Source organism: Electrophorus electricus, chromosome 12 (assembly GCF_041902795.1).
Source record: "Electrophorus electricus isolate QZ-2024a chromosome 12, ASM4190279v1, whole genome shotgun sequence".
Taxonomy (NCBI): Eukaryota; Metazoa; Chordata; class Actinopteri; order Gymnotiformes; family Gymnotidae; genus Electrophorus; species Electrophorus electricus.
This window is the reverse complement of record NC_137508.1, coordinates 11,769,481-11,791,431: the sequence shown is the minus strand read 5'-3', so window position 1 is coordinate 11,791,431 and position 21,951 is coordinate 11,769,481. Positions and strand designations below refer to the sequence as shown.

At 41.5% G+C, this 21,951-nt stretch overlaps 1 protein-coding gene across 2 annotated transcripts; it reads right to left on the bottom strand.

Moving 5' to 3' along the window:
• Positions 1–93: 93 nt before the first annotated feature.
• On the bottom strand, positions 94–21,597 carry ppm1ba (protein phosphatase, Mg2+/Mn2+ dependent, 1Ba). 2 transcript variants are annotated; one of them, XM_027011568.3, is made up of 6 exons: positions 21,181–21,597; positions 7,154–8,023; positions 6,863–6,980; positions 5,120–5,231; positions 4,623–4,680; positions 94–2,138 (listed from the first exon to the last, which is right to left on the bottom strand). In XM_027011568.3, exons 2-6 carry the CDS (start codon positions 8,006–8,008, stop codon positions 2,109–2,111), a joined length of 1,173 nt encoding a protein of 390 aa, XP_026867369.2. In that variant the 5' UTR covers positions 8,009–8,023; positions 21,181–21,597; the 3' UTR covers positions 94–2,108. The 2 variants fall into 2 exon arrangements, with proteins under 2 accessions (XP_026867369.2, XP_081581100.1); XM_081724974.1 differs by lacking the exon at positions 21,181–21,597 and adding an exon at positions 10,416–10,535.
• Positions 21,598–21,951: the final 354 nt, after the last annotated feature.

The following is a 21,951-nucleotide window of genomic DNA, read 5'->3' as shown; positions in this document are numbered from 1 at the left end:
AAAACGGAGAAAACGGCATCTAAATGGCAAAAGGGACTTTCTAATTGGATTCTTACATAAGATCTTTTCACTGGAATACAAGATGAGAAAACCCACTTTCACTTGATCTTTATTGTTCTGCTTGATTTCACCTTTCAGTGCTCGTGTTCAGCAAGTTTCTGTAGTCATCCATGACTCCTGAAAATGCATTTGAGCAAAACCAGAATCACACTTGTATGCAGTCTGAAATTAATTCATGAACTCATCATAAAGCTCATATTTTCCATTATCTGCTAACGAAAAGAGACAAAAACCCACACCATTTTACAATATGCTCTAAAGGGGGGGGATGTTGTAGTTCTGTTTTGCACTGTGAAATTAGAACTGTGTTTGGAAAAAGGAAGGCAAAAATATGATACAGAGAAAAGTGAAGAAGATACGTAGTGTGGCTTCACTGGGCACCAGGGATCCATTACAGCCTACAACACCCATAATTCTTAGGCAGCTAGTTAACACAAGCACATAACTTGCACAATCTCACTCTTCCAAAGTAATTTACCAGCCACACACTCCCACTTACACACTGGTCATTCTGCGTCAAATCACTTAAAGAAAGGTGGTTTTGATATCAACAATTACAGTAATTTTGTGTTACTAGGTATCTTTTAACTCTCAAAAAAATTACATTTGCACAAATTCCAAAATTTTTAAGAACATTTCTAAACAACTTTCTTCTGATATCCCAAAGTTTCAACATTAAACCAAGTATGTAACTGCCCTTACCCCAAATCTTGAACAGATTACTTACTTACACCCCCCCACCCACCCACCCCCCACACACACAAACAAACACCCACACCATATCGTTAATGGTTTTATCAGAGAATCTGAGATGGCTATTTTGTTTTAAACAGGTGAGGGCAACACTGTTTAATGACAACTGACAGACTTGGCAACCTAAAATCAAAAATATATATCTAGATGAGAACTTAACAATCTGCATATACAACATGAAAATCCAATATGTTTGCAGATGATTATATGAAATGAGGAGTCCTGAAACACTAAACCCCTGTTATAAAATTACTGAGAGTTAAAGGACACCAAAATATATAAAATATCTTATGTTTCTGCAGCATTTTAACATTAGAAACATGCTCAAATAATACTGACTCCGAGGATTTGGGGAGGAGTAATATTGAGCCTCACTGATTTGACACAGAACAACTCAAAGCATACGGACCCTTTTCACATCTATTGCTTCGCAGCCTGTAACCCATAAATGACACTATATTCAAGGAGGAAAAAAAATATATATATGAATTTATATATATATATATCTATATATATCTATATATTCTATATTCTCTGAAACAGCAGGATTAAAAGCTTATAACAACCAAATGAGTGATAAACTGCAGGATAAAGCAATATTGATGCAGTCTTTTCAAACGTCTATCAGAGCATATGGGGGGGTGGGGGTGGGGGGTGGGGCGCGCTAAAGGTGCAAAAAGCTGTCAAGCTCCAAACCTTTCCACAACACAGGTTATGTAATAAAGTAGCAATTCCTCCAAACGTGTTCCACATGCAAACGTCAGTCAAGGAAATCCTGATTAAAGCCAGTGATGGTCCATACCCCCAAAGTCCAGGGGTAGCAGTGGTCTCATGTGGGCCAGCCGCTGTCGCAATCTGGGCTGAGGGCAGGAGAACCCCCACAAGCCCAAGTCGCCCATCTGTAGCCAAGTAGAAAAAGGCACCACAGTGCTTATGGCCGCGCATGTCGCCACAAACACCAGTCTGAACTAGAACATCAACAAACACAAGGTGGGGGAAAGAGCACAAAAAAAAAACCTCTCAGTCTTTATTGTTTGATGTGTACTTTGATTCATGATGGGTTGTCTACGGCTTAAGTTCTTCTCTTTCCCTCATGTTCTATTCCCCCCCCCCCCCCCAAAGAAGTGTTTGCAATCCTTTTAAGGGGACTGCGATATCCATTGTACTTCAAATCATTACAGTATGGATTAATCTCTCGGTTTCATAGAAAAAAAATGAAAACAAAACTATGAAGGGTTTCTTCCAATCAAAGGGATCCTTTATCCTTTAAGGGGAGAGGCCCTGGGGTTGAGAAGCTACCAGGGATCCTCCAGGTCTGCACCATTCTACAAAGTGAGGAAACAGAGAGGTAGCACAGAAGAGAATGAAAGAAGATGAAAACAGAACACGAGATAATTAGCTTTACTAAAACCACTTTTAATCAATTTAAACTTTAAGCTCTCACAAGATATCCTTCATTCAAACAACTTCTCAAAAGAAGCATAGTTTTTGTACATGTGGTTTTTATACAGTGTTAAAGATGCATTTTGGGACCAAAAAAAATCACCACCCAACAAAGCACAAAACAGTGGAACATTTGTGAAGTGATTTAAACCGAGCTAGCCTGTGGGACAACTAGAAACTGAGAAAGTAAAGAGTTCAGCATAACTCACACACACCTCACAGCTGCTGTCTGAATTATACCATCAGCCTGCCACTCTCTGCTTTAATACAAACACACCACCTCCCCCTGATTCCATACCACTTCACGAACTGTCCGCTTTCCCTTTTTAGTCAGGAGACATCTGAAGAGTCTTTAAACTGTTTGGTAGACTGTTCAAGACACCTGAGGAGCGCACGCTGACCTTTACTGAGATCACGTAATGGCAACCATACAAATTTACAACAAATTGAAAACAAGCATCCTAAAGATGAAGGTCTAAATGGCCATTCCTTCTACAGCAAGCAGTGTTGGGTGTTAAAACTTACCAAATGAAACAGGAGGGCTGCATTAATCAAAAAGTGAACACAAAATTAGAAAATGACTAGTTTGGGTGTTCACCAACGTGGTCATGCCACTCTACAGCGAGCCCTAGTTATGCGTCTCTTATGCATGTCTACAAGAGTGCGTCTGTAAACATTCAATCGTGATGTGTACTGCATAATTGAACATGAAGCCCCACATTGCAGTAAAAGTTGAGTGAACCGAGTGCAAGTTCAGGCCAGAAACCAGCCATGCTTTTCTGGCTGGTGGAACAATGTGCTATATGAGAACACGTCACAGAGGCACAGCACAGCGTCGTTAAGGGGACTGTAGCTGGAATGAGCAGGTTGCCCCACAGAAGCTGCGACGAATGCACAGCATCCGCTGGCCAGTGAGTGACCAGAACTCCCTCCACCGCTCCTGATCAGAGAGCATATTACTCCAGCGCTTAAAGAGTTGCGCTGGCTACCTGTGTCACTCAGGATGGACCTGAAAAGAACCATTCTAAAGGGCATTCTGCTGCCATGGCCCCAAACCATTTCACTCAGTCAGGCTTGTAATGACTTTTTTATTGGCCGTGCTTCTCTCTCTCCCTGTGCTTGACTTTTAATTCTCTTTTATTTCCTTGGAGCAGGTCCCAATTTGAAAGTCTTTTACTTTTAATTATGCACTCTCTTTCATTTGCTATACCTTTATACTGTGTTTTTCATCTGTCAGTGGGGTTATACTTGATATTGGGAGTCAACTGTGGCATCGTCAAAGTTCAGTACACACTATAGGCTGCTTAAATGTTTGATAATGTTGGTTGTCCCAATGATTAAAATATTTTTCTCCACGAGTGCACACTGGATTATTATTGCCTTTTAATGACTGAGAGCCCATTTGTTCTTCTCACTTGCACCTTTATTTTATTTATATTTTGTTAATCTTTTATTTTCTGTAAACACTTTGTAAACTGTTTCTTAAAGTGCTATATAAATAGAGTTTTATTATTATTTATAAGTAGAAATAATGGATGCAGTAGGTAAACAAAAAATGTGTTACTGTGGGGGTCAAAACCGCATCCTTTCCTAAAATACTCCTATTTGTACAGACGTGTGATTGTTTACTAAGTGAATCAACTGAATATAGGCTCCCATTCCTTTGTTTTCATGGATGTAGCAATGACCACATACAGGGAGGGGAGGGGACAAGCGCATGGCACATCAAGTAGAAGCACGGTACACTCTGATCCACACTCAGAGACCTAAACTACCGTCCCATCACACAACCCAGAGCAAGGCGAGGAAAAACCATCAGACACACGGAGCTCCCAAGAGCCCAGACTACCAACACAGGCACATTCTCTCACACACACATACTAACAAACACTCATCCCATCTCTTGGATGTCCAAACCAAGTGTAGCATTATTCCAACACAAACACAGAAATCTATCAATCATTCTAATTATGAGACATTTGGATCCACTACTCTGAGGGTAAAAATAATCCTGAGGTTTCCCAGCATGCAGCAAACAGGGCACCTGGTCGTAACCACAAACTCTAAGTGACCATCATCATGAGACATGGTTTTGGAGAAACGGCTTAAACCCACAGCTAGTGCGGACACACAGCCCTGCCATGTATTAGTGTGGATCACTACAGGAGTCACTGCATGGCAGGCCCAAGCGTTTCAGCGCAGTGATCTCAGCCTTTGTGCCCTGTTGCTGCGGCCCTGGTGCCATGACCTCAGTGCACCTGCAGCGGGGCTTTTGGCCTTGTATGGGAGCAGGTGGTGTCCTGCTCCCAAGGTCTCATGGTGAGATGTGAAGACGTGTGTGGGGGTGTAGGTGTGGAGAGACTCACCCCGTCATCATCTCTTTGAGGGTTGAGCCGGTTATACACGGCCTCGATTACACTGTGCCTGTGGCAAGAGAACACACATGCAAAAACACACACACACACACACACACACACACACACGTGAGACATGGAGTGGCCCAAACACATGACACTTCGAGGCTAACTATCTGGCCTCTTGTCAGACTCTCATCCTCGTCGTTGTATAAGTTGAACAGAACTTTTACTTTTTATGCCAACTTGGCAGAAGATAATGTATTCTCTCCTGTAGACAATTCCTTTTTTTCTTTTTTTTTTTAATACTCCCTGAGCAAAGTATCTTCCGGCCATTACAGTTTGAACAGTTGGAACACCAAGTCTTCATATATAATATGATCTAAACAGGCAACTAGGGCAGAACACCACAGCATAGGGGATGAACTCTCAGACATTCTCTTTTTGTATTTCCAGCGTTTGTTAGTGTATGCTGTTAGTGCACATGGGTGTGCGTGTCTCTCACTCACTTGCTGGCAAGGCCGCCCCCTGGTGGGAGGTTGGGGATATTCTCTGTGGCGAGGTTCCTCATGACATGTACCAGGTCAGGAATGCCCTCCTCCCCTGCTTTCTCTATGAGCTCTGAGGGAATGCATGGAAAGTTAAAGCTTTAAAATACAACCAGAGGCACTGCACTCATACTACCCTGAGACCACGTGACGGCTCTGGTCACTGGAACACTGAAAAGCAGAGCGCTTCAAAAGGAGAGTTAGCCAGTGAGAAAAAAGAGACACCGAGCACTTCGTATGTGACGTGATGCCGAATTAAAAACACTCCCTGTAGAAACTTTGTGAATGACACCAAATCCAGGGAAGAAGGGGGGTGGACAGAAAGAAATGGGGGGGGGGGGGGAGACAGAGAGAAAAAGAGAGAGAGAAAGAACGAGAGAAAGAGAGAGGCAGGGGGACTGGAAAGCCTGCAGCCCAGTTGGAGTACTCTGGGCCCAATTCCAGTTCGATGTTCAGCCAGCACATTCCTCGCCGGAGTAGCAGTGCTGATGACTCCCTAAGGCCCTCTCAGTGCCCAGCCAAACATCACCACAACGTTACGGCAACTGCGGCCCAACGCTCCGGGCCCCTGAGCTTACATAACTCGCAAAACTGCACAACTCGCAGCCTCTCGCCAAATTATGTACAGCATCCAAAAAAAAGGGGGGGGGGGGGCAAGCCAGAGGATAAGAGGAAGAAATGAAAAACAGTGCAAGGAAAGGGAAAACAAGAGGGGGAGGGGGAAAGGTGAGACAGGTTGAAGGAGAAGAAGAGGAGGAAAAGGAGAGAGAGCAAGAGACAAGTGAGAGGCACATTACAGATTAGCTTTAAGAGCCATTACAGACAACCTATAGTCACTGGAGTCAATTCTAAGCAGTCTTTCCCTAGATTCATTTCCTTTCTTAGTTCATGTCTAAATCCAAGATGAATCGGTAAGAAACACTTTTAATACAGTGTTCCTACTATTCAACTACTAAGACTAATCATCAAGAAAACCAATAAGACAATGTGAAGAATAACGGAAGCTAAAATGGCACAACCTACACATGATCTGGCCAAGAACCGCCTGGAAAGTATGTAGCATGTCAGAGTGCTCACAGTAACGACAGCACTGTTGTAGGCCAAGTGGCTGGCTGACCTCAGGACAGAGTGCGTGTCCAACCAAACAGCAGACAGCCTGGGCTGTTTGGGCTACTATGCCAGAAAGGCATCTTTCAGGAAACACAGTCCAGGCAACATTACAGTGGGGCGGCAAAAGTCTTCATTAGTGAGATTATGCAACAGGATCGCTTTCTAATGTAGATAATAATGAATGGAAGTTAGTCACCACAAATTAACCAGATTTGCATAAAGCATAAATCTTTACATAAACCTTCATTCATTCACTGTTAACAGCATTAGCATTTCTGACTCCACTGTTCCTTTAAGATCTGATGATATGTACTGGCAGTTTAAAGTCCTACATGATCTTTTGAAATATTTTTGCTTTTTGGTGTCTGAATTACAAAAGGAATATTCATACTTCTTATGGCAAGGATTACAAATATGTATTGCAAGCACTGTAAGAAGGGAGCCCATCTTCTGTCCATTTGCACAAAACATTTTTAAAAGTGCCTATTATCATGCAGTTGATTTTCAGGGTGTGCGGGTTTGGCGCAAGGGCTTTTTTTTGTTACTGTTCGATTGGTTTCTGGAGTGTACAGGTAGACGGAAACTCTTTCACACCTTCCACACGTGACTCAAGGAATTTGTCCAGCTCTGCGTCTCTCTTCACCGCCTCCTCTGACACTTTGGGCGCATTTGGCAAACAGACTAACACAACACTCATGTTATCTCGACTTCCCTGCAGAGAGAGAGAGAGAAAGGGAAATTTCATTCTGAATCAGGAAAAAAGCCTGACCAAAACAACCCTACAGGACAGTTCACAGGACCGCACAACAAAAGACCCCCCCCCCCCCCGCCCAAGGTGTTGAATTAACTATGGTAACGCAGGAAGCAGGAAGAAAGGCCTCTTACCTTGTGTAGACACGTGTCCACCACCTCGTTGCACACCTTCTCCAAGTCATCCGACACCTCCAGCCTTGCGCGGACGAAGGCACACAGCTCTTCGTTGCTCATCACGTCCCAGATGCCATCGCACGCCAGCACCACAAACTCGTCTTCGGCCTCAGCGCGCATGATCTCAAACACCTCGGGCTCGGGAGACACCAGCTGCTCTGTGGGGCCCTTGCCCTCCACGCACTTGTAGTCGTAGTCACCGAGGGCACGCGAGACGGCCAACGAGCCGTTGACGCGCTGGATCATGACGGAGCCGCCGGCGTTCTGAATGCGCTCCTTCTCACGTGGGTTGCAGGGCTTGTGGTCGAGTGTGGAAAAGCGCACGTGGCCGTCGCGGCACAGCAGCGCGCGCGAATCGCCGCAGTTGATGAAGTAGGCGTGAGCAGGCGAGAGCAGCACGGCCACGGCCGTGGAGCCGCTGCGGTCCATGCCGTTGCGCAGGTCCGTGAAGCTGCGCATGTGCTCGTCGATGCGCAGGAATCCCGCGCGGATGCCACCTTTCACCGCCTCCACAGCAGGCGCATCGGGTGAGGGCGCGCCCGCCCTCCGCAGCTCTTCGGCCGACCCTGCCGCCACGATGTGCTCCAGAAGGTGTTTGGCGCAGTAATTGGCCACGCGCGAGCCGGCATGCCCATCGTAAACAGCGAAGAAGGACCAGTCATCCAGGCCGTGCGGCAGGCCGATGGCAGCCGTGTGGGCGTCCTCCATCTCCACCCTCCAGCCCTGCATGCTGCTCAGGCCGTAGCGCAGGCTGTTGCCCTCGCCGTGCGCGTTCTGCTTCTCCGTCTTGGGCTTATCCAGGAACGCCCCCATGGCTCAGGTCACCGTCTGGGGCACAGAAACGCGGAGCATTGGGTCAAGCGGCCATGTTGGCACAGGCGGGTACGAGGAGGAAAGAGGGTGCTATGCTGAACCAGTATCAAGGTGCCAGGCTTCTCTGGACCAAGTAACAAGGCTCTAAGCTTCACCCCAACCCAACCCCCCCCACCCCCCCATTTTCACCTAGTTAGTCACAGCCAGTTCTCAGCATAAGAGGTGAGTCATCGCATCATGGCACCACCAGTCTAAGAGGGCAAAGGTTCACACAAGATTTCCTATAAGAGGCCAGTACACTTTCTCTAATGCCAAAGTAGCATCATACAGCTTTGTATTCTAATTAGAGATGAGTGACCAGACAGTTTACCTCATAATTTGATCAACCTGATAAACACAGTTAACTTCATCTATTCCCTAGTTTTTTCAATTAACTATTTTAAGGAATGGTTTTGTTTGATTAATAAATAAATCAGGCATAATCAAAGCTCTCTTAGGAAAAATATGAATATTTATGCAATAAATTATATGTACAAAAATACAAGCTCGTATTTTCTACAGTCACCCTTGTTAACAAGTACTAGTGGATTAGGGAAATAACACTGTAGATTACTGTAGATTACTATAGCGTTCATTCTACAAATTTCGTCCTTTTTAGGATAATGCACTACTTGTGTTCCTGTGCTCCTATATTTCAGAAGACACATGTAACGTGCAATATGTAATGTTTAATATGTTATCTTAACACCAACATGCCACTGCATGGCTACTTGTATAATGTTATTCATTTTACTATATCACTTGTGTAACCTCAATTTTAGGAATCATACTGAGAGCCACAAAGTAAAATTGAGTTGTACATATGGCCCAGAAACTCCCACACCGGGACTGATATTGCAACGGACATGAATATAGAAAGGTTAGGCTTGCTTCCAACAGACGGTATTCCATTAACGCCAAACCAAAAAGCTCCAAGAGGAATAAACACGATGGGCTTCTTGGCGCTGAACCCAAGGAGTGGGTGTACCTTCTGAAAATCAACACGCTGTAATTCTGGTAATCCCACTGCCTCTGCAGAGCCACTTTAGCTATTAAAAAGGTGTCAAGAACTACAAGAACTGCACTGCTCAAGCAAAAAGCTAAACAGAACAAAAGATTCGCTTATGAGTAAAGACTAGCGTTGCACGAGGCATCGAAAGTTCAGTGCTTTTTAAATACTACAATGTAGCAAACAATTCAACTCTGTACCATTCGATGTTTTTAGTACTGAATATAGCATGAGGAACTGAATCAGTATCCTGGATATGCAAATCAAACTGCCAATGCTAATCTGACTCGGATGGGCGGACACACGCAATCCAGCTGGCTCGAGCAGTGAGAAGGCAGCGTAGCCTGTATGGAAGGCAGTTACCTAGTCAGCTGAGGTAGGTAGCACGGCTATGCTAAAAACTGAAATATTCTCCTGCGTCCACAACTTGTGGGGAAAACGAGCTCAAGGAGTCAAAAGTGTGGGCATACTTTGCCTATATTACTGAGGAAGACAGCCAATGGATACAACAAAACCAGTATGTAAAAGGTGTCAACCTTCTCCACTGCAAAACAGGCAACAGCAGCAACTTGGCAAAGCATTGGGCTAAGAAGTATCCTAACTATATACAGAGAGCTACAAATTGCTACAAATCTACAAATTGCTGAAAAGACGACAGGTTAGCAAAGATTAAGGCCATGCAGTAGTTTTAAGTGACTACTGAAATGTTCTGTTGAGAACTGAACAGGTTTTGAGGAGTTAATTAATTAGTCACCTTGCAATGTGAGCTCATGATGCTCATGCGGTCGTGTTTCCATCGCAAAGCCTACTTAACTGTTATATTTCATGTATGCTAATTTCAAACAGTAAAATATTGGTGTTTAAAATGGAGCACTGGGTGTACAGTTTAACCTCAAATAATAAATGTTGTTCTTACTCAATTTTTTAAAAACAGACTAAACAGAGCAGTCCAAGGAGAACGAGACTGATATGAGACCGCAGACACACTGGTTTTCCTAGCTAGGAACCTTAAACAGTCAAAGAAAATCCCTAAAGTAATTACAGAACGTTTGAAATATTTTGTTTATTATATAATAATTTTACTTGCTTTATTTAGAAAGATTTATTTTAAAAGTCAGACTTTGCAATTAGATTTTTCTGTGTTCAATCCAATAAACACAGACAATGGAAAGACTATATATTTTTGTGGGTTTTTTATGTCAAGGTATCATTTTGGTATCGAGAAGTGAGATACTACACATGGTTATCGGTATCGAAGTCACAATTCTGGTATCATGACAAGCCTAGAGCAGACAAAGGCCCTGCTACAACAGTTAATGCTCACAAGAAGGGAACGGATTTCTTTCAACAATTCACTACCTTATAGACTGAATTCCTTGCTGAGCCCTTTAACTTATGATCCTTCTCTTCTGGAGCTTCGTGGAAGGAAGCCCAGCGAGTCTGGCAGCAGACTAACTGCCAAGTCGAGGGAAGCTCTTGCTGCCTCAACCCATCAGTTCTGCAGGACTTGTAATAGGCCTGACGCTTGGCAACTGCCATTCTATGCAACATGTCTCCTGTCTATTCTGAACTGAGAGTGCAATTGGTAAGCCTACTGCAAACATAAAACTTCTCCCTTAGCAAGATGACACACTCTGCTATCTTTTAAAGCCCCATAGGAGACATCCTTCTGCTTCTGGCTGAAACGCATGTCAGAGGAATAAAGGCATGCATCAGAGCTGAGGGTGCTGTCCTGCTTTGCTGCCGGGTCACAGGAGGTAGGGTGTGGACACTGGTGTGTTTAAAAAAGCCAGGCATTCCATCACACATTCCCTGAGCAGAACCGAGCTGGAGTCACAAAGCATTTACAAGACCACAGGAGGGTCTCTTAAACCCTCCAACTGACTGTAGAAAAAAGAAAAACAGAATTAGCCCAATTGTCTTTTGCCAACACTGGAAGTTGTAGATATTTGTTTGTTTGTGATCATATATTGTGGCTGAGTTCAGAATGAACTATTAAGTGCTTCTTGCTGCTCGTTCAAGTTTGATGTCCACAGAAAAGTACTGGGACCATCACACTGGTGATGTATAATTTCTCTTTTCCAGTTGGATAGTGCATGGACTGCAGCAAATTACATGATCCTGAACAAGCTATTCATCAAAATTTTACCTCGAACTTATCTAGTGGTGTACAGTGGCTGACCACCATAAATGGCTCAATCCCTCTCACAGCCCAACACCAAAGGGCTTCACACCCAAGAAGGGTAGTAGGTTAGCCATGTTTTGGCCCCAGCACAGTGACCTCTACATCAACAGTTTCATTCCAGCAGCTCACTCACTCCACAGTCCTTATTGTTAACAGGCTCCAAGTGGTGAACAGAATGAGTGTGCAACTGCTTGATTGACAAGGACAAGCTCCCACTGGTGAATAGAACGAGTGTGGGGCTGCATGATTTGGGGGGGGGGGGGGGAACTGTAAAACTGTAAATGACATAAAATGCCAAAATGAGAAATGCGTAGGCTAGGTTTTCCTGTGCAATCCCAACCCTGTTGTAAATTTATATATTCCCTGCTAAATATACTGTGTGGACTTCCTACCACTGCAATGCATTTTCATTTTCTGCAATAGGAAATGTATTCTAACCTACAGTTAGGATCCATTTTCTTACTCCTCATAAATGTGTATTAATAAGCAAGCGTTAAACACCTGCAGATGAAATTACTTTGTACATGATAGAACATGATCATAGTACCTAATTATTGACAAAAATAACTGATTCCTTAAGATATTAAAACTCATGTCATTAAGATGTGGTACCATCACTCCTAATTATTATTTAGACCACTATGACAAGACACTTGTCTGAACTGAATTCAGTTTAAATTCAAGATTCAGAAAAGCAAAATGATGCTGCCTTCATGAAGATCAACGGCACCACAAACCCCACCAAGCACTAATGCAAAAGGCCTGGCTGCTGCCTGGAAAATGGAGCTTCTGGTATCAAAGTGACTCCAAACCCCACAGAAACCAAAAATCACTACTGACCAATCAGAAAAATAATACATTTCCCATGGCCATCTGTCTCTACTGAAAACCTACTCAAGACATGTGATCTGAAAATAGAAGCCTGTAAGCGCAAACCTAAGGGCGTCAGAGATATCAAGATTCTGGATGTATGAATGATCCAAGACTCCTGCTAAAACATTTTCCAGGATGAAGGAACATTAAAGGAAGAGGTTTACTGCGGTGATGTGTCCCCATGTTACACAAAGTACTACAACAAGACCATCAACTGGACAGGTATTGGGCCAAGTTGAAATGGCTTTACTTGAAGGTGCATTAGAAGACAAATATATATTTCTGATATGACTACGCATAATATGGTGCTAGTTGTGTGTTGTTAATTTGATACATTATATGTTCATCATTCTCAAAGCCAAGAATAACTAGAAACTGTATTTTCCTGTAAATCTGAAGCTATTCTGGTTAAATCCAGGTGCACAAACATCATACAGCCCCAGAGCGGTCTTCACCAACCTGTCTCAACAAGAACATTATACATTATACATATCTGAGATTAAAACATTGATGGCCATATGTAATAAATAATTCATATCTGACAAATAGTCAGTAAACATTCTCAACAGCTCACATGAGGTCATATACCATTCCAGTGTCCATTCACAATCTCAATCAGGTAGACAGCAGATCTGTAGTAAATTATTTAATGAGACAGGTTCAACGTTGTGCTTGCTACTGAAAGCAGCCAAAATTGAAAAGCTGAGATGAAGCAGAACGGGAAATCTGCATGGATGAATGGCTCAAGTAATAGTTTTCTGCTTTTGCATTACATTAAAAATTAGACATTGAAACATTATACACATTATGCACTCACAGTTAACATATCCCAATCCCAAAAAGCCCACAGAATGGTCTAGGGTACACCTACTGTGGTTGAGCAGAAAAGACCACATTGTGGCTCTTGAACTGTAATAGGACTGCCTGGTGTATACAATGTACCAAAAATAAAAAAAAACACAACACATTTTTTATATAGGTTATCTGGCAATAGAAAGTTCTTCAGTGACCCAACTTTGGATTCCATTAACAGATTTAAAAAGGTTAAACTCCTGCCTATGACGGTTTCATGGTTTATGGGCACTTTCAGTTTTGATAGATATTAAGAGAGAAATTTTATTTTTTAGAAGGCTTCTTCTAATGTAGTACTCTATCAAAGTATCACCACCAACAGGTACATTTCTGGAGCATGATATCCTGCCACATTTGTAATACAGGAACAAATTAAAGTTGCTTCTCCCCATACCTTTATCAACAAAGTGAAGCTCAAGGGCCAGTTCAAGTAATGTAATTTAGATGCCAATGTGATTATGTGAATGTTTTCAGCCAATGAAATTGTGGTAAAACAATTTACCTGCAAATGCTCAGTCAAAACCCATTTCATCCCCAAGAAAGCTTTTTGAATGTCATCAAAAAAAAACTAATGTAGTTCACTAAATGCAACATGTAAATTAGCAAGGTGGCCTCTGTTCAAAACCGCTGCCTCAGCCTGTAGTAGTCTAAGGAAATAAACAATTTCTCAACATTAAGCACCAGCAGAGTGAATCTTTTTTTTTTTCTTTTTTTTTTTTTTAAGTAAGCTAGAGGTTAATCTTCAAAGAACAGAACAAGTCAAGCCTGATCATAAAGGCTACCAAACCCTTGGTGTCGCACACTGGACAAATCACAGCAGGGTTTTATCCCTTCTACAGCTCAGCAGACTGCAGGCCATCTATTTGGCATGTGATGATGTCACAAGGCAGCATGTCTGAGTTTCTGCGCCTCACGCCCCTTGAACTATAAATAACCCCAGCTAGGATTGCACACTACCCCCCATTCCACTCTGCGAGGCCTCCAGCCATATACTCGATTTTCAAACTCTCACCTTTCATGGAAGGGAAACAGCATTTCCTCCTAACTCAAACCTCTGGAGCTTTGCAACAGGCCTAGTTGAAACACCTTTATACCTCAAAGGCACAGAAGAAAAAGGGTACAGATTGTAGGCTTGGTTTTCAAAAAACCTTCCACACAAGGCAGACATCATTGGCTGAAATGCATTATAATGTCTGGCATTAAAACACGGGGTTGTGTACTGGACACCTGTAGCCTGACTCCAGATTCAGCACACTTTGATCATTCGCTGTGATTAGCATCACAGTACGCTAAAAAGACCAGACAATAATAACTGATTGGTTATGAATTTGGGTGGAGGCCTTTTTTTTATTAAAGCAAAAGACAAACAGAAATGAAATGTATATAGTCAGGACAGGAAGTGGAACAGACCTTTGAAAGCCATTTCAATAATGGCACCCATAAAGCAGGAAAAACACAAATTTATACACCACTTACCCCATTATCCCCATTTTCCAGACAACAGACTTTTAACCATTTTATACACACACACACACAGTTCAGCAGTCAAGAAAATGGCATCACAGTAAAGACAGCGATCAAACCGAGATGATCAAGCATTGCGATCACGAGGGACAGAGTAGCACGGACAGCTCTAAGGTCAGTTGACATTACTACCAAGCAGTTTTCTCCATGTTTGCCTGCCAACATCCTGAACAGCTTCCAAAAGACTACCAGAATGCATCCACAAATCTGAGAACACTCCAGTCAACAAACCTACCCCAGAAATCCTATAAATAGCCTTATCATTACCAGCTTAGCTCTGGAACACTGTGAGTCATCTTCTAGCTTTCAGAATGTGCTTACCTGACCTTGCGCAGGCCAGCATTCAGCAGACACGTCCAGGTGATGAGCTGTTCTAACCAGATCACTACATTTCACTGATGTGCACACGGAGCAGGCCTACACAGTCCCAAGATGTATGGCACTGCAATGATGTAACCACTGGTCCACTGTCATATGTTCCGTTTCCATGCCTACCATGCCTGGAGTGGCAGCTAAGAGTGGTTTCTATGGCAACAGAGAGCTTCAGCAGGGCACTTCAGTGCATCTTTGCTGCGACCAGTCCCTTCCTTCTCCGAAATGGAAAGAGCACTGAGAGAGGAGGTGAACCAAAATTCACCCACTTTAAAAAGCATTTCCCAGGCCTCTCCAGCCAAAGTCAGCAAAGCAAGGCAATTAAGATAATTAATTAACTAAACTCCACCCCACCCCCAAGAATGAAGCAAAGGATGAGAATGAAGCAACTGTCTGCACACACTTTGCACCTTTGGCAGGGTTAGCATAACTCGCTGTGTGATCAAAAACTGATCTGATCCTTTCTGACAATTTCCTTTCAGCGTGCACATTCGTAATGCTATCTGATCTGTTTAAGAATTGGCTCACTTGTTCCCAGATGTCATTAACTGACAGTGATGTGCTTTCGGTGCTTGACAGCCCAACAAGTTCGCCTCTGAACGCTCGCTGACATGTGCTTGCTTGCATTTGATTGTATGGTGGCTAAGAGTTGCAGAAGTTGCTCTGTGTAAATATGTCAAGCCTAAGTGTTTTCTGGCACTGCACAGTTACCAGAATTTTCTAGTCATCATCCACAAACTGACTGACAAAAAAAAACCCCAAAACACTCAGAAATAACTGCAGTTTATTAGAAATGTAATCTTTAAAAAAAAAGTTTTTTGAAAATTGTATTTTTAAAAAACTGCCATAACGTCTGATCTTAATATTCAGTTCTGGTTATGTATTCTGTACTGCCTGAAACATACTTTTACATGTTTAATTGTTTAAAAATATTATTAAATGTTTAATAACATTATATGCAGACAGTGTGCATGAGTGGCCTTTGTTAAAGTAATCTCCATCATGATTCAATCACTGCAACAAAAGTCTACTACACCAGATGTGCCAATATCCCCCACTTAACCAATCCATTAAAAAACAGAATCCTAGCTTAAGTACCATGGCTATGTACAAAATATGGATACAGCAATGGGCTGTATGAATACATGAATACACTCTTACGATACAGTAATCAATACTGTCACAACTGTATCAATATGTATAAATGTTTATATTCTTTAACCAGTGTGAAAAGGATGCATTCAAGCTTAAGTGCAGTACTTAAAATGTCCAGTAGGTGGTAACTCAAAAAAAAGAAAGAAGGTAGCTTTAGGATAAATCAACCCATTTGTCTAGGAAAAACCAAGGAAAAGCAGGTGCAGTAAACCTCTTCAAAATTTAAAACTGACATTTTCAAGTTGTAATTTTAAGTGTTTAAATATTATTAGAGCTCTCTAATTTTGAGAATTAAATCCTTTTAGTGCGAGGTTAGAAGCTATTGACTGTATACAGGAAAAAAAAAAAATTTAACTTTAATTTGTTTTCTCTATATTGTTAATTTATTCTCCCCATTTTGTTATTAGTCTTTTTATTCATTAATATATTATTGTGAACATGAAATAACAATAACAGTATTTCTGATCAAATTTATCTTAAAATTTGTTTGCAACACAGACTGTTATGCAAAATATTGTATCGTATCGCAATGTTCCTATCGCGATACATATTTTATCATTAAGTTACTGACAATGCCCAGCCATAACTGTGATCCTCCATCAGTCTGCACAGGTTAGAGCTTTGCTTTTTTTCCCCAATATTTTAGGCATTTCCAGATACTATTGCTGTGGCAGTGGCTTGTGACAAGTCACTTCCAGAAGAAACAGTCTAGGACAAAAATATTAGTGCTATGCTGCATGTAAAAGATAGAGAAGCCAAAAGATTCTTTGACAAATTAAATATCACAGTTCTCTTTTAAAACCTTTTTCTGTCAGGGAAAGATTTCACTCAGAGTTTGAAGACAGAAGGAAAAAAAGACACCAGGGGGTGACAAAAATTCCAACAGACAACAAATACAAGTGAAAGAAATTTTATAAACCTGATGTATATCATTCTCATGTGTTTGTTTTACCAAAAATAAGGCAAAAGTAAAATATCTAATATTTCTTGAGCATCCAATGGTAAACTAACTTCTCTTTTGGTTTCTAATTTTACATTGCTGTTTTTTTAAAATAATTTTGAAAAATTTGGCCTATATTTTTTACATTCAAATTGTATTCATAGTGGATGAGTAAAATTTGACTGCTTTGCTTCAAAACTGAGACCTCAAACTAGGCTTTTATTCATATCATCAGGCCTATTTGTAAAAGACTACAGATATTTAAGTTTTGGTTTTTTTTAATTGTCCGATCTCACTAAGCAACATCAAAAATAAACTTCCATAATAAATTCCGCTCGTCTGGCCATGCAAGCAACCCCTTAATGTTGAAGACTGTAATCTGACACGATCTCCCACTAAATATAAACAAACTAAACTAGTGTTGCCAGGTTACTAGTTTCTTTGCAGCGTTCAGCTGGCCAGTTGGAGCCAGTGAAACTGCAGTGGAACGAGACACTTTTCACCCATCCCATAGTTCAGGTCTGTTGAGAGATGAAGTTGTGGGACAGAGAGTCATACACCCACTTTTATTAGCTGCACAGGGTCAGACTTTGTCTATGGCACATACCTGAAACAGCTTTTCTTGTTTTGTTTTTGGTTTTTAAAAGGACCACCTTCAAAGTATGACTGGCCGTTAAAACTGGAGCTCAAAAAACAAAACGAAACTAAAGAAATTCGCTGCTGGGCACCCTTCTAATTTGAAGCTATTCCTAAACCAGCCAAAGTGACAGGAGGCTTTGATGTGACATACATCAAAAGCAGACACACAGTCTAGCCAGAGTGGGATGTTCCTAGAAATCCTTAGATAAGAAAATGGAAACGGTGAGAAATGCATCAGATGGTCAGTAGGCGGGCCTGCAGAGGAGAAGGCCAAGCCTCTGCAGACATTAGACCAAGAGGGTACACTCCGGGATGACAAGGGGCATGAGCTCTTACCCATTAATAATTCCTTGCAAAGGAATATGCAGAGGATACCCATTCTATTTGCGCTGGATCCAATTACTGCAAATGAGGCTGCTATGTCTTCCAGACAAACATCGACCATAAACCTGGGACTGTTTATTGTTGTTCTAAATGTGGGTCCAAGCTTAACCTAAGCGGTTTTCTGCTTAAGTCATGGAAACAGCGCTGATGAGTCAGCACAGCTCCGCAAAGTCGTCTATGCATCAGTCAACATCCTGATTACCAAGTGTCGAAAGTATCACAAAAGCTTCCCAGAATGCAGGGGTTCCACACCAGCTCTTCATTTGCATTACAAAGGGTAACATCTGGTACACAGCTCCAGGGCAGTGGTCATGAGATGCTTCAAATGCTCTCTGCCCTTCATTAATCAGAGAAAGATAGAGAATGCACAAGCATCACAAGGTTCAGAAGCTTTCCAGGTACTGTAGTTAACAAGCTAACTCAATTTTGTAATCCACTCAGTAGATCCATGCAGTGTTTGATTATCATCTGAGCGGAGGCTTTTTGCACATCGAGGCACCAGGAAACAATGCCATGACCTTTTCATCTTTAGGAAACTACAGTTCCATGTAAACCCACTAAGAAGCTATAAAGACAACTCCAAACCAAATCTTGATTTAATTACATGAACATTGACAGCCTACTGTGTCGTAAACAAAAACTGGCCTATAAGCTGCATAAACCAGTTTACCTGCTACTATGGAGATGCAAATCTCACTTCTATACCAAACGCACAGCTCAAATAATTACACCATTAGCAACTGTTTACTGTTTAAACACAGAAACTAAGTGAACAAGCATGACAAGAAATTATTACAATTGAATGAAATGATTAACTTTAGCAGCAAACAGTCTTCATTAATTTCAGCATTGAGAATAGGTTTAGTACGTCAAAGTGTTAGTGATATACAGCTTACATTTCAAACTTTCAAATATTTGGCATCCTTTACACATGAGCCATTTGAATTATGTATAATGGTCTAAAGCTTATATCATTATGTTCAACAGTTCTGATGACATCCAACAGACTTGAGCCTACACAGTGCTAAACAACGAATTTCACAGAGCATAACCTCTCTCAATCAGCAAACTCATGCCAGAACACTGACATGTACATGATGCAAAGTTATTGGTCATGGGTGTAAGCTTGAATTTTGACACAGTTCAGGTCACTATCATCTAACTGCCATGTCTACAACTATTTCCCCAAAATTCAAAACCCATTCAAATGCCAACAGTTTTTTTCAGTTGTTTTAAGTACATCCTATTTCAAAAGGACACCACCCACAGACAAACTGCAGTTCACTGCAACGAATACAACACTTCCAATGCATTTAAATCTTATACTACACTAATATTCCCAAACTGCACATTTCAAACAGTGCATTTGAAAACTGTTCTCTATAGAGCTCGCTGTCTGCATTCAATAATGCAAGCTTTTGCCCACGGCAATAACCCTGCAGTTTTCCTAAGAATAACTAAGTCCACTCTTTCTCCCATAGACAAATCTGGAACAACCTCAACTGGCAGCCATCACAGATGGAATGTATTTTGAGGGCAAAGAATAAAATCATCTGAATACTAACACCCAGGACTCTCGACTGTATATTTAGCTACACTCTGTGCCTATTCTGTTTTAACATCTGTAGTGGAGTTGTACTCAATGTTATCATTATACGAACAACTAATAAGTTTGGGCCAAAAGAACCATGCACAGAAAGTATTCATATCAGTGATCCAACACTCCTCAAACTTATCTTTGTTTATTCTGAGAGCTAACTTCAACTCTAACAGAGCAACTGTGCCAGTTGGGAGCAAGATAGTGAATGAGGCCAAGACCAAAGAAGAGGTTAAGCAAAATCATCATGCTGTGATGGGTGCATGTTAAAGAAAGGCATGAGTATATCAGAGTCCAAGCCAAGCCAAGCCAGATCATGCTACACTGTAATAGCAAGCCTAAATTAAAACATGTTGATTGCTTTTTTTTTTTTGACACATCAGACTAGAAGGCCATTATCCACAAATGCCAGGTAACAATGTGTGCTAGATTGAGGTTGTGGGTCACCTGTACAGATTATGCTGTAAAATGATTTGCTCACCTTCACTGTCTTACGAGTGCTTGTATCAGAGGGATATTAATGGTAAGGGAGCTGTCTGCAAAGACTCTCTTACATTAATCAGTGTCTAGTACATTTAATGAGACATTACTTTTTCAGAACCTTAAAAGACCTTGAGCAAGACCCAAAGGTACATCACTAAATAGTGTTTATAGGCAGAACATCATGAAGAAACTGAAAAACCTTGAAAATACCAGAAAGAAATCTGAAACTGCCAGGTTTACTTTTCAGAGGATGCTCATATTAAAGTGTCCACCTCATGCACCCTACCCCCAGCTACCTCAGAAGCTGCCTGTCTTTTTTGTATTAGACAAAGCCTTTTACTTTGAGTTTTACATTTTCACATTAATTATATAATGAATGGACATGTCACTCATTCATTAAAAATACCTGCTAGTTAGCATACAATTTCTAATATAAGGTTTCATTAAACTTGGTATATACTGAGATTAACGACATACCGTGCTATTCACATTCATGGTAACGAAACACATGCAACAATTTCTAGCCAATTTTGACAGCTAAGGTAACAAAATGGTCATTACTGTAAAATGGTAGCCTAGCTAGCTAGCTATCTTAACTTGTACTGGACATGAACTGCAATGCAATGATTTTTAACTTATACACCGTGACCCTTGAACCATATATCTTATAAGATTTAGGTTTAGCCAAGTTCACCCACAATTTATATAGGCTTTTACACCGCTGATTAGTAGTGCAGCGCTTAAATATCCAGCCATCACTTGCTGGCTTCATCACGACTGTCGTTTGCGAGTGTTATCTCTATGATAAACAAGCTGGTAAGCCCAGTTTTAAAAGGCATAAAACGAACTGACATGTAGCTAACGTTAAGAACTTGGCGTTTTCTAGCTATTACTATTTGGATTTGATTTCATTATATATACAGCTAGCTACCTAGCCAACGTTAGAGCATGTAGCGAATTTCTATGCATTAGGTAACAGACAGCTAGCTAGCTAATCTAGGACGCTAGCTAGCTAGTTAGTCTCAGATAGCTAGTGTCAGGTGTTACAAAACACAGCTAACTCAGTAGCTAGCTAGCTAATGCTAGCTGTTTTTTGCTGGAACACTGCAAATTGACTTACATTTCTCAGGGTGCAATTATCCCTCCACAAGACGCCACGTACCAGGCAGATGACGACTTGATTTTCTTACCGCAAACCCACTCGCTAACCATCTAATTATTCGGCTGTTTATGGTGGACACAGTCGGCTATGCTAGCGCAGCAGTGCTAGCTCTTAGTTAGCTAGCTGGTTAGCTAGCTAGCTACCAGGCTGGCTAATGCGGCTGATTTCACACGGTAAATTCTAACTGCACCTTAAACAGATTACGGCTTTGATTGTGAGGTTTTTCATACATATTTGACCACCCCCTACCACCTCTGTGGAGTGTCGGTCATAAAGGCCAAATCTAACGAAATCTGGAAGCTAAAGTGACGTTTTAGCTAGCTGCATGTTACAGACAGATGACGTCCTATCCATCGTTGCTGGCCAACGGTTCGCACTAACTACGTGTGGGGCGGGGCTTGTCCTTTTACTTTTATTTCATTGGTCAAGAACGACATACGTTAACAATGGTTTAAACAGCGGTCGGTCAATTTAAAAGGCACGCAAAAGGCAATAAGGGTGTGAAGGGTGTGAAGATCTTAGGCCCGATATAGTTGTGAAATTTCGAAGATGAAAAAGCTAATCTACATTTTTCATAATTAATGCATTAACCCAGTGTTCTTCTCCGTTACTATATATTTTGTAACGTCCAGAAATACGACACTGATTAAATATACACCGTTGCCTACTTATAGATACTAGGCGGTACAAACTTTTTGAATGTTAATACTGATCATTTTAAAGATTATC